At 35.1% G+C, this 13,427-nt stretch overlaps 2 protein-coding genes across 4 annotated transcripts in view; one reads left to right on the forward strand and one right to left on the reverse strand.

The window, feature by feature from the left end:
- Positions 1–1,448: 1,448 nt before the first annotated feature.
- On the reverse strand, positions 1,449–2,204 carry LOC136025786 (uncharacterized). Its single transcript, XM_065701775.1, has one exon. The coding sequence runs from the start codon at positions 2,202–2,204 to the stop codon at positions 1,449–1,451; it is 756 nt and encodes a 251-aa protein (XP_065557847.1).
- Positions 2,205–2,534: 330 nt separating this feature from the next.
- LOC136026564 (protein maelstrom 1-like) overlaps positions 2,535–13,427 on the forward strand; it is a 55,881-nt gene continuing 44,988 nt past the window's right edge. The window contains exon 1 of one of the 3 annotated variants that reach the window (XM_065703255.1): positions 2,535–2,553. The gene's annotated coding sequence lies outside the window, so the exon portion shown is untranslated. Of the gene's footprint in view, positions 2,628–13,427 lie in introns of all 3 variants that reach the window. The other 2 variants (XM_065703253.1, XM_065703254.1) reach the window with 2 other exon arrangements.

The following is a 13,427-nucleotide window of genomic DNA, read 5'->3' on the forward strand; positions in this document are numbered from 1 at the left end:
AAGATAAAATGTGTGCAAACTCAACACCAATATGCAAGTAAGTAAGTATGGCAGCACTGACACATCAAGATCTAAACTGGCAGTGCTAATTTTCACTTTGTGACCCTGTGGCCAAGAATTGGGATGAAGGGCTGGGGGCCAGAAATCCTGTGCTTTTTTACAGCCTCCCTGCTTACCTTTCCTATATTTCTCCATTTGCCCATTTTAAGCTGGTTTAAATCAGTCTAACATCACTGACCCCCATTCAAAACTAATAAACTGGCAATACCAGGAATCAAACTCTAACTAAGAGTGCTTTCCACTTAGCCAGGAACACCATTATGACCAGAGTAAAACAACTATTGAAAAAAAAAAATATTGAAAAAAAAAACCAAGATTGATTTACAGCCGTTTTCAATAATCTTCTATATACATTATATTTTACTTAGACAATTTATTTTAAGGCAGGTGTCAACAAAGCTCCCGCAGGGATTGCATTTACTCAAGATGCAAACTAGCATGGTGAATGCTTAGCTTTGTGATATTCTTGTCTTAAAATAATAAAAACAGCAAATTTATATTTGCTACTTGTATTCTAAACACTCATTTAAGCAAAACCATTTGCAACAGCAATACACCCATCGTTAGGATCTATCTAAAATGCTTTACAACAGAAGGGACACATGTCTTCCAAAGCAAATATGCAGCTTTAATGCTGTTCTTTGTCATCTACAAAAATAATTAAACTGTATCAGATGTATATTGATTTAAAATACTTCTAAGACTTTTAGCCAATTCTGTTAAATAAAAGGCCAGGCATTTCTTCAGGATTTATACAATGTGTAAAAGAGCACCAGGGGGTTAGATTAAAAAAAAAAACTTTCAGGGATGGGTCTAAAGGCTAAAGTATGTACTGGGAAGGTCTGCTTATATATAAAATACAAAGAAACTGGTTTCAGTTTCACAACTTTCCTCAATCCCACTTTATAAGGTTTCAAAGATATGGAAATACACTTCCTGAATTTTGAAAACCAATAATTATAAATCGTATAAGTCTACAGTTAAAAACAATGACAGTTCTGGTTAAATCAGAGTTCAACCAGTCAATTTTTCACGCAAAAACACTTTTCATGACAACCTTTTTTGTCATTGTTTCACGTAAAAACTGCGGTTGAGCTCAACCACACCGAGTGGTTGAGCTCAAACAGTCTCTTTGGTTGACGCAAAAAAAGGCCTTAGCCTACATGTATGTCTAATTTTAAAATATAATGCCTGAAACCCTTTTTTAATATTTTAAGAAACCTTGGATTAGTTTCCCATAAAACCAAGATAATCTTTAATGATGAATGGATAAGATTCCAAAGTCTTAACCAACATCCTGAATTGATTGAATTGAACTGGATGATTCCTCCTCTCTTCCCGCAAGGACTCAGGAGGCTTCTTATACTATGATCACTATACCACTTGGTTCATATAAGATTTATCCGATTAATATCCTTTAAAAACTTGCATATCAACTTAAGTCCATCAGCACAATCACTGTTCAAGCCTTCTCCGCTTAGTATGTCACTATTCTGTCGAATTCTGTTTTCCCTAATAAATTTTCGAATATCCTTCCTACTGTCTTCTGTTCCTTCACAATCGAATAAAAGATGTTCTACCGTTTCCTCATTTCCACAAAATGTACATTTCGGATCATCATTATAGAAACGGGCTCTATATGCCTGAGTTCCTGCATGACCTGACCTTAGTCTAAATATCACCCTGGCTTCAGATTTACATAGCGCTCCATACATTTTCTTTTCAAATCGCCTTTCTTTCTTTTGTATAATAAATTTATTTGTTGAGAACGCACGAGTGTCCTCGAGTGTCCTTATTTTCAATTTCTTTATCACTTCTCCAATTTGATTAACCATCCTGGGTGTAACACTTGCAAGTGGTTGCCCGTCTTCTATGGATGCTTGTTTTGCTGCAGTGTCGGCCATTTCATTTCCACTAATGTTCGCATGTCCAGGTACCCAATCCAATGTGATAGTTACTCCTTTTTCCAGTAGTTTCTGTAATTCTTCATGGCAATAAATCACTTCGGGAGCTACTTTATTTTCTACATAAATATTCTTTATTGCCTCCAAACCACTCTTTGAATCCGAGCAAATTCTATAATTTTCACCTGCAGATGCAGAATCTATTAAGTATCTCACTGCTTTGGCTTTGGCAACCAACATCCTGAATTTTCACCTTTCAGAAGTTTTGAATTCAGCGCTTCTTTCTATTGATCCGACGGACGTCGGCCCCATTCACAGCGGATAAAAATTTAGCACGCCAGCGGACGACTTAGGTAAGTAGAAGCAAGAAAAACGACTTCAGAGATCTAGCAGAGATCTAGCGGACAAAGAAAAACGATATTTATCTCCAAAGTAGTCGGCGCGTGGGTTCGCGGAGACAAGAGAAACACAGCTATGGTAAAATCACTAACTGCGGTTACTGCAGGCAGGAACTATTCTCGTTCCCAGCGGGTTGGGCAGTAACCATTTTCCCGCTTGGAACGGAAATAGTAACCATTCGGTTACTACAGTAAGTCCCTGGAACACACCCACCATCTATGATTAAAAATTTGGTTTTAGACCATCTGTAAGCGATTAGCTAATGTTAGACATGGGGTTTATTTATTCACAGTTAGCTGACTTAAATTTTCGTGGGCTAATGTTTATTCAAATATTAATAAAAATCGAATTTTATGCTGAGACCAGCAATTTAAACTATCTGTAGTAAATTTAGATGTAGGCCTGCTGTTTTCCATCTTGATGCTTCATGCTAGCCCATAAACATGTTTTCTCATTCTAACGCATTAAGTATAAGTCTATAATTGGGCTATTGAGAGGGAACTGTCAAAATAATTCTTACTTCATTTTGTGCAGAAAAATCATGGTTAACACATTTTGACTTTTCTTCCTCAATTACCTTAATTTTCACTTCAGAGCAATAAGGTCCAATTGATTTGTGTCTACAGTTCTGCTATAGACTTCTTTTCCCCTCCCTCTTTCAATGTGCAAATACATAGCCTAGATTAGGGTTAATACTGATCAGTCCATATTTCTGTCCTACAAAGAAAGTGAACCTACCCGTTGATGCCTTTTTTATGCTCTTTTTGAATAGGCTGTAATAGTTTTCTTTTTTAGTAAATAGCCAAAGTTTTAACATAACCTTTCCAACCTTACCCAAATAGCCTATATAGCCCATTATTATATATTTTTCATATGATCTTTGATTTTGTCACTGATAGCCTAATTGAGCTTACAGGTAAACTCATTTTAACAAGTAGCCCATAATATTTTAACAGGTATATAAACCATCTCTAGAGCAAGAGAAAAAGGTTCCTTAGTGTATGTAAATGGCTTAAGCTGAATTTGTTATAAAACATTCAGAAAACATAAAAAAGGCATCAAATGGTATGTTTGTTTTCAAATCAGAAATGTGGGCTGCTTAATATTTACCAAATTAGGTATACTTGCAGCTGACAACATGATTTAGCTAGAATAAAAGTGAATAGCCTACATCACTTGATGTCTTTTTTATCTTCCAACATAATTCTGTAATTGCTTCTAGGGGAAATTACATCTTGAACATTTCATGGGGCCTGAAAAGGTAACCAAAATCCCAGGTAAATATCCTGATTAACAGAGTAGCCTATTCAAGTTATTAACTAACAAACTCAGAATTTCATCCTGGATCCAAATATGATGTTCATTTTTGCTGCAAAATCAATTTTAACCTAATCTGTCATTCTCATTTATTGATTCTCAATTTTATCACTGTTGATGTAATTTACAGGTAAACCAGTTTTAACAAGATTGATGCTGATGCAGATATATAACCAGTATCTAAAATAAGAGAAAGAGGTGTCATCTTTGAAGGTTTGTAAAGGGTTAAGAATTGTTTGGATTCAGGATAGAATTCTGAATCTAGAGTTAAGGCCTGTTTCTTACTATTTGAATACTTTGTTAATAAAGATGTTTACCAAAGTCCATAGTAACTAAAATTTTAAAACATGTTCATGAGAAAAAACTGTCAAGTGATAAAAAATTGCCATTTGTAGCTGATTCAGGCATAGTAATTGTAATGTTGGTGCTTGCATGTTATTGTGACCACAGTCAAGAAGTTTGATCTGTTTAAAACTGGTTTTCTAGGTACACTCTTAGATATAGTAACATAATCTTTTCATAAGAGGTGAAAACTTGGAGCCAATGGAGTAATTTGTAGTGATGCTCCATCTTATTTGTCTAGTGTATTTAGTAAGCATAGTTTATCTTCTGAAAGTGAAGACTGTTCATCTGTGAGTGTTGTTGATATAAATAATGGAATACAAAGTGATTCAATATCTAGTTAAGAATCAGCAACATATGTCAGTGCTGAATATCTCAAGTAGTAATAATGTTTCATCACTTCTGTATGAGTCAATCTGTATAGACAATAGTTTCTCAGAACCAAGCAGAACAGATGAGAATGAAAAAGACATATATACAAAAATGTAAGGGGTTTCTATTACTGGTAGCCAATGTAGTTAACCAATAAATTGAGGAAGTAAAAAGCCTTTTAACAAATAAAGGATATGATTTGGTGATGTTAATAGAGGTGAGGCCCAAGATTAGCAATACTCAAGCAGAGGTTAGTCATATTTGTATTTATTTATACCAGATAATATCAAATTTAAGTTCAAGTGATTACAGAAGGGGTGTATTAGTAATAGTTAGAGCAGATATCTTAAAGTGGTAGATACTCTCCCTTTTAATGATTATATTGAGTTGGTCTGCTTTGATCTAAAGGTTCCACTTGACCATAATATGGTCTTGACCCTATTAGACCTTATTTTCCTTAATAACTAAGGCCTTTTGGAACATATTGAGTACTTACCACCCATTAGTAAAAGTGGCCATTTAGCTATAAAAATGCAGCTCTATCTAAAGACTATGAGTAATAGATTTATTGAAAGGGTCTTCACTGATTACAATAACTGAAAATGGTGAACTAAAGTGAGATTTTACAGGGATCATTAGAGGTGCAATGGGAAAGTTTCAAATTAACTTTATTTAGAATCCAAGACAGCAACTCTTCTGTGTCTTACAGGAGAAAGCCAAAGACTCTTCCATTCATGAACAAGGAAATTAAGAAGCAGCTCAATAAAAAAGGAGATCATGGAAAAAAAAACAAAGCAACTGAGAGTCCAGATCAGTACAAGAAGTTCAAAAGATTAAGAGATCATCCAATGGAGACAATTGGGATTGATAGTTCAAATATCCTCATCAACTTAAATTGCTAGATGGCAACAAATCAGTTGGACCAGATAGGTTACATGTGCATATTCTAGAAGAAGTTGCTGAAGACATTGCCAAGCCACTCTCCAAATTATTCAAAGTCTCCCTATGTGCCAAGGAAGTGCCAACAGATTGGAAAACAGTATTTATCACCCCTTTGTTAAAAAAGAGAAATAAAGTCAGGTCGGGAGTGGAAAGAGAACAATGGGAACAATTGGGCCCAATCAGGTCCCACATTTGAAAGGGCCCCACACTCCCATCAAAATGAACAATTGATTTTAAGAATTTTGCAGTGTTAATAACAATGCCTGTTAGCATTGCTTCTGGAGAAAAATCATTTTCCAGACTAAATCCAATAAAAAAAAACTATGTGATATCAACAATAAGTCAGGATAGACTAAATAGTTTAGCAATCATGTTGATTGAAAGTTAATATGCAAGGAAATAGATTTTAAAACTGTTTTAGAAGCATTTGTTGAACAAAAATTCAGAAATATGTACATTCATGTGGCTATATTCAGTGATTTAAATTTCAAAAGGCATTTTCATCAGTTTCATAATATCTAGGGGAGGCAATTGTAAATTACCATTAGGACAAAATGATAACATAAAAGAACAGAAGAGGACAAAAACCTAAGCTTAAAATGAACAAACTGGACCATCAAATGAGACAAGATCAAGAGAACAGCCTGAGAAACATGAATGCACTCAAACTTATTCTGATGCCTTTTCACCCAAAATACATTTTAGGTGTTCTTTCTCAGTTACTGTTTTTAAGTAAACTATAGCTAAAATATATATAAAAAACTTTCAGTTCTAGAGTTAAAGGGTTGTTAATTCTGTGTTAATTTAGTGTTTATTTAGTGTAATTTAGTGTTAATTTTTTTGTTCGCTGGCCAAATACCTGCTGAAAATTATTGTGTACCCACAAGGGGTATGTACACCACAGTTAGAGAACCACTGACCTAGACCATCAAAGGGGATAAGACCAATTCAAGCAACTAAGGCAAAAGGCACTTCAACAATGTCTGAAGCAATGATAAACGAAAATAAAGACAAAAGAGATATGTAGTTAAAATATTAGTGAAACTGACAATTAGAACAATTCAAAAACGAAATGGAAGAATGTAAAAATATGCAGTTAAAAGAAAAAAATATGTGATTACAAGACATGCAACAGTAAGGATCAGAACAAATAAAAATGAAGATGAAAGAAATATGTGGTTAGAAGATATATAGTTGTGAGAACAACGAAGTATGCAGTTAGAAGCAAGAATTACAAGCAACAGCAGGAATCAGAACTTTCCAAAGATGAAAGTGAAGATCAAAGAATTGCAGGGTTAGCAGACAGGCTAAAACAAGTATCAAGAGTGTCAAAAAGGACAGTGAAGAACAAAGAACTATGCTGTTAAATGACAACAACAATCAGAATGAGTCAAAAATGAAAGTACAGAAGAAAAATAGGTACTTGTGTACATAATGGTATACACTTGAGAACAATCTTGTTTTATCTGTGTATTAAGAGACAATTAGCATATGCTCAGTGGAAAGCAAGTGATGAGTGACAGAATAAATTGGACTTATGTAGTTTAAGCTACATATTGGCATGTTATGAGGTGGGGGTAAAGTATTTGGACAGCGTGAATTTTCAAAACAAGTTTTACTTCATACTAAGCAGAATCAATGTAGCTATTACATTTTGTATGCAGACCTGCTACACTTTACCCCCTCCCCCCACTAATGTGCAAAATATGGCCCAAATATTTTTCTGAAGTATTGTATATTTCATTAGGATTGATCTAGCTTCACTTCTTGAGTGTGTACCCTTATGTGCACAATTACTGAAAAGCACCATCAGAATCTTTAATGCCAACAGATTGTGGCATAAAACCCAGTAAAAACATACAAAGATGCTGCAAGCTATGAAGTGTTATTTACAAGTCATTGGGACCCTTTGACTCTGTATGTATTCACTGTGGAGTCCTCTATTATTCCACAGGAAAAGTAGCCAAAAAAGATGACTTACTTGGTGGCTCTTGCCTGCTTAGTCAAAGGGCATTCCTGCATCAACAATTTCCAAATGAATTTGTTTGGCCTGTTATAGGACATCACCTGCTCTCTAAAGAGCTCCACTAACAAATACAAAACTGAAACTGCTTTAGCTTTTTAGCTTCCTTTAGCTTCATTCAACATAAGCAATGATCAAACCAAAATAGTGGTAGTTTTCAGCATCAAAATGGCTGGACAAATTTATCACAAGATCAGTTTAGCAGCATACCCATCACAGACCACTGAAGGGGATTTTGAACCATATTCATATGGTCAACTTTACTTTTTAGACCCCAATGGAGATGTTAAAGAACACCTTTCACATCTATTAAATTATTAGATCAGTAATAACCCAACAGATCTCTAGGAATAAATATTGTGAGACACAAACAGCTATACAGCTATGCTAAAGATTACATGAGAATGCAACATATATATATATATATATTAATCTGTTTATATGCTGGATTTGAATTTTGCTTGTAAATTTACAGATAAACAATAAATAAACAATATGCAGAGGAATTCCTGCAAGAAAATTCCAATTGGGCCCCATATCTAGTCAATCCAGCCTGAAGCCAGCACAAAAAACTACTATCCCATAAGTTAAACTTCTGTTGTTACTAAAATCCTAGAAAGAGTGGTAAATGACTTAGTCATGAAGCATCTTAAACTTAATGAGATACTATCACCCAACCAACATGGCTTTCAACTAGGAAAATCTGTAGATTCAAATTTGCTGTGCTTCACCTTGCAAAAGCATTTCACAAAGTTTATCATCCATACTAGAACAAAAGTGGGCTGGATCTCAGCTTTTCTTACAGATCATTGTTGACAACCAGTGTAAATTCCATTCAAACTGCGAAAAGACTGTGTCTCATGCAAACTCTGTTGTAGTACTCTTAAAGAAAACTATATCCAGGAGGTCTCCCTATGTTTTGTGAGGTTGTACAAGGCCCTTTTCAGACCAGTGCTTGATTTTGGAATGTGCATAGCATCACTAGGGCACAGAGGTGATGTACAGCTTCTGGAAGGAGCACAAAGGAGAGCCACAAAGGCAGTATCTAAGATGAGAGACAAACCTTGGGATGAATTTTTAATGGAGCTTAAGTTATCTACACTGGTTTACTGAGGATGAAGAGCTGATATGCTTAAGACATAAACTTACTTTACAAGAACCCTTCACCCCAATTCATTTGCCAATTTCCCAAAATATTGGTACTGGCTAGAGGGAACATTAAAAAAAGGTGTTCAAGCCATCTGTCAAAACTTGACACCAACAACATTTTTTCTCCTGTTGTGTAGTAAACCACTGGAATACTCTCTCAAATAAAACAGTCTCAGCACCCAATAATGAAGATTTCAAGAAGTCATTGAATGTTGAATAGAAAGGTGTTCCCTGGAAGTGCCAGTGGGATGCATTTGATGTTTAATCATTCATATCATCAAGTATGGAGCAATTAACAGATCAAGTTGGATCTTAATTTGCTCCAAAGTGCAAATTAAGGCAATAAATTTTGTTAATAAAGTATTATCTTATCATGTTTAGGTATATTTCATTATGATTAACCTAACTTCACTTCCTGAGTGTGGTCAGGATAACATGAAACTACCATTATTTTCATTAGTATTAATGGTAAAATGCTATTTTGAAAACAAGTTTGCAGAAATTTATTTTAAAAAAGCTTGAAACCCATCACAAATGACCTAACAGCAAAACTCATGTCATTTTTGACAGGTTTCTGCCTCTTTTAAAAAAATGTCTGCAATTTTGTTTTCATGATAACATTTTATTAATAAGACTAATGAAAATAATAATTACCATTACTAAATCATCTACAAAGGGCAATATTCTCACCAAACAGTTTTTCAGAAACATGTTCTTAAACTCTTGGTTACTATGGGCTGTTTTGAGCTCTTTAACGGCTGAAAATGTCATTTATCCCAGAAGTGATTAATGAATAATGAAAGAGCTATATATTTTGGGCTATATATTTAACCATTGGGGGGGGGGGGTAAGGTAAAGGAAAATGCTTTTAGGATGTCTGTATTTTAGTGTTTTCAGAATTTTATAGTGTTTCCTTCTAAGGGCACTAATACCTCGCCAAATCCCTAATTATAAGTTTCTAAAGATTTGAAGGTCTATTTTCTAAATTTAGGTGAAAAAAAACTCCTGAAATGTCTTAAAAATCTGTTGAAATAATCAAAACTGCATTGTGAAAACTATAGACAATGATTTTTTTTCTAAAAAACAAAATCCAATCACTAGAAATAAATAAATGATAGAGATAATAGCTTAATAACATGTTCTTTAGTGTGTTTTAGCCCCTGGATTCATTCTTGAAAGTTTAATTTTGGTAACTCAACTGCTTTTAAAGATGACAAAAAGCCCCTCTACCAGAACTTTATCTAGAAGCTTGCTGTGTATTATGAAGTAGTAACTTCATTGTTGTACTTTTTCTATGAGTTTTATAGATTGTAGGGCTATACCTAGGACCATAGAAGGGGGAGATTATCAGAAAAGTGACCATAGTATTTAAAAAGAGCAAACAATTGGTATGCTGATAGCACTAGCTTACTTTTAAGGAATCCAATGTAATTTTTCTTTTAGAAATGGCCAACCACTAAAAGTTTAGCTAATTTAATATACCGTTTGATTCCCTATCCAATGCTATTGCCAGTTGAAGCCTAAAAATCTGCTGCGACAAACACATCCGATCCCCCCCACCTAACAGGGCTTATTATAGCTTAAGCTATATTGAAAAATTAGTTGTTTTTTTTTCAAATTTGCTTTCTTTGGTAACTTGAGCCAATGATTAATAAGAAATAATGGAAATCCATGTTTGTATCATGCCAGTTTAAAATATCATAATTACTACCATATTTGACCATTGGGGGACCTACCAACTGCAGTACCTAACGCCAACATAGCTATGCATGCTTCTCCTCCATCCCAATTTGTTCAACTTCTCCCTATTTACACTCTCTCAAGAAGTTCTAATTTCCATTAAATCCTTCCTTATCACCTTCTGGCCCTAGTTGGTTGGCCAAAAAGGATGATCTTTGACTATCTGTCTTCCCTCATCTACAAAATATGTCCTGGCTATCTCAACCCCTTTTTTCGTTATAGCCATAGAAATCAGAGAGAACCACATTTTTCGCATAACTTACTATTTGAAATATAGCAGTCATACCCAAAAGAATCCATGGGCAATACCTTTGGAAAACATCTAACAAATCCTCCTCCATCTTTTTGAGTGTCTATGTTTCAGAACCATATTTAACCACTGTTGTTGTTGTAGCTTCTAATATTCTATTCTGGGTATGGATACTCATCCTTTTTTTCCAAACCTTTTCAACTGTGAGAAAACTTAAACAACTGTGAAAAAAAAACATTCATACAAAGAAAGTAAAAGTGGAAACTGATTTGAGAAAGAGCAATAGAAATTTTTTTTAAAATTGTACATCTCTCTTGGAAAAAAGAAAGGTTTATAGAAAGGAAAAAAGAAAAGACAAGAAAAAGAAAATAAGGAAAAAAGTGGAAGTATCTTTCTTTTGAAAAGAAAAGATGTATAGAAAGACAAGAAAAAGTAAATCAAGAAAAAAGTGGAAACTTAATTGAGAAAAAGCAATGTACAATCTCATCACTTGAATAAGTTTAAAGATAGACCCTGTTTAAAATTTTACTGTAAAGAAGAAAAAGAACATAAATCACAATGTTGGCTTTCCCAGTGCCAGTAAAATCTATTGCACCTCATTCACCCAGCCCCCCCCCTCCCATGGAGTTGGTCAATCCCATAATAAATACTGATTTCTCAAAGTGGACTAAAGAACTTACCCCCATTGCATTTTATTGCATTGTATAAAAATACAGAAAAAAGTTGCCAAGCTTAAGACAATTAAATATAAAAACCATTTCCAAATATTTTTTGATGGGTCCAAAATGAACAAGAAAGTGGTAAGTGGAGCGTTTAAACCAACCCATAATATTGCTTTGGGCGAGAGATTGCATGATAATGCGTCTCTAATGTCTGCTGAGTTAAACGCCATAATCATGGCATTAGAGTTCCTCATGGATAATGAATTTATGATTGTTAACTTAAAAAATGTAATAATTTATTCTGACTCTTTATCAAGCCTGGAGCTGCTTTCTTCAGCTTCTCAGTATAAGATGGATATATTGACACATTTCATTGTCTTAGGATTATTGATAATCTTGCTTCAAGAGAAATAAGAACTTATCTCCAGTATATTCCAAGCCACTCAGGTATAATTGGTAACCATAAGGCAGATGAAATTGCCAAAAAATGCTTTAAGTATTGACCAGCCAATTGTGAGAACAATCCCCGTTAGAGATATTTACCACTGTAGACTACCAGAGGTTCTGTTAAATAAGAATAATCCAACCCATCACCTTTCCCCAATAAGCACCTTTCTAAGGTTTATCATAGAATTCGGTTGGGCTCAAATGGGCCAAATTTTCAGGAGTTTTCATATCAGTTCTCCCTAATTCGAGTGGCCAAGTTCCCTCTTCCCCCCTTTGCAGGTACTGTAATGTTAAAAATGAAACAATTGACCATTGCCTATTTGAATGTAATATGCTGACGTCTGCACAGTTTACCCTGCAATGTAAACTGTTAGAATGCTTCAAACACCACAAAATTTCACTATCATCCAAGAGTCTAGCTGATTATACCTGCTTACAGAGCTCAGGAATCACTATTTGTCTTCTTATATTTCAACTTATAGGATCAAAAGATTTGCTGCAAGATATCTGAGTGGATTCAAGATAGATAAGAAATAAACTATTAAGTAGCTCTTTCCATCTCACAGAGTGAGTCAAAAGGAAAAGGGCTGAATAGTCTTGACTGAAAAGCCTGCGTCTGCTGAAAAAGAAGAAGAGGAACTTACTGAATTAACTGACAGGATCTCGCTGACCATACCTGCACACAGAGCACAGAACTCAATGTGTATTCTCTTATAATTCAACTCCTAGTATCAAAATATTTACTGCAAGAAATCTGAGCAGATTCAAGATAAATAAGGACAAACCAACTCAGTAGCTCTGTTCATTGCACAGAGTGAGTCAAAAGGAAAAGGGCTGAATAGTCTCAACTGAAAAGCCCGCGTCTGCTGAAAAAGAAGAAGAAGAAGAAGGATCCTCAGTGCCATGTGGGACATCTCCCTGTTACAGCACTCTCTAGATAGCTGTCAGTTGGCTCATTAAAGTCGTTTTTCTCTGAATCAATGGCTATCTGAATTCTGCAATTTAAACTGCAGCTAAGGGCCTCCCTTGCCCTTGTCTGTGAGTTATGTGTGCAAAAACGATCTCCAAAATTGTCTGTTGGAGAGATAGTCTCTCCAAAATTGATCCAGGTCGTTTTTGAAACTATTTAAGGTTTCAGATTTCACAACTATTTCTGGGAGTGAGCTCCAGTCAACCACTGCTTGGACACTCCAGAAATCTACCCTTCATCTATTGACTGTAATGGGTTTGAATATTTTTCCATGGTGTCCTCTTACAGTATTTATTTTTGAAGGGTGGAAATACGTCTGGAAAGGTAGTTTCTCCAGGTTTTGCTTTACTTTGTACAGCTGTATCTGGTTTCCTCTCATTTGTCTATATTTCAGGATGGGCATGTTCAGTTTGAATAGTTTTTCTTCATAGCTCAAGTCTCTCAAACCAGGAAGAAGTTTGGTGGCATGTCTTTGGATGCTCTCCAGGGCAGCCTATTTAATAGTGGGGTCTTTCACGTTCCCATACTCTATTCTAGGTCTGATAATCCTCTTGTAGAGTTTTCCCAGAGTATGGTTGTCCAAGTGCTTGAAGCTTTTTCTGATCAGCCCAATGAGCTGTGGTGCTTAGAAAATAGTTTTCTGGGCATGCCCATAAAATTTTAGCTGCAAATCAACAATATTGATGAGATCTCTTTCAGAGTCAACATTTGTCAATGGTATTCTGCAGCCCGCTTTGTTGCTTATTGTTAGTTAGGGTACAGAAGCAGTATTTTCCTTCTCTGTCCACGGGACCTTGGTTTTTTATGCATTTAAGTTGAGACCTAGGCTTTGGAGTAAGGGCAAGCCTCC

Source organism: Artemia franciscana, chromosome 4 (genome assembly GCF_032884065.1).
Source record: "Artemia franciscana chromosome 4, ASM3288406v1, whole genome shotgun sequence".
NCBI classification, from domain to species: Eukaryota; Metazoa; Arthropoda; class Branchiopoda; order Anostraca; family Artemiidae; genus Artemia; species Artemia franciscana.

What these genes read in the sequence shown, in the direction of transcription:
- LOC136025786 (XM_065701775.1), bottom strand. Translation starts at nt 2,204, where the DNA reads ATGTTGGTTGCCAAAGCCAAAGCAGTGAGATACTTAATAGATTCTGCA.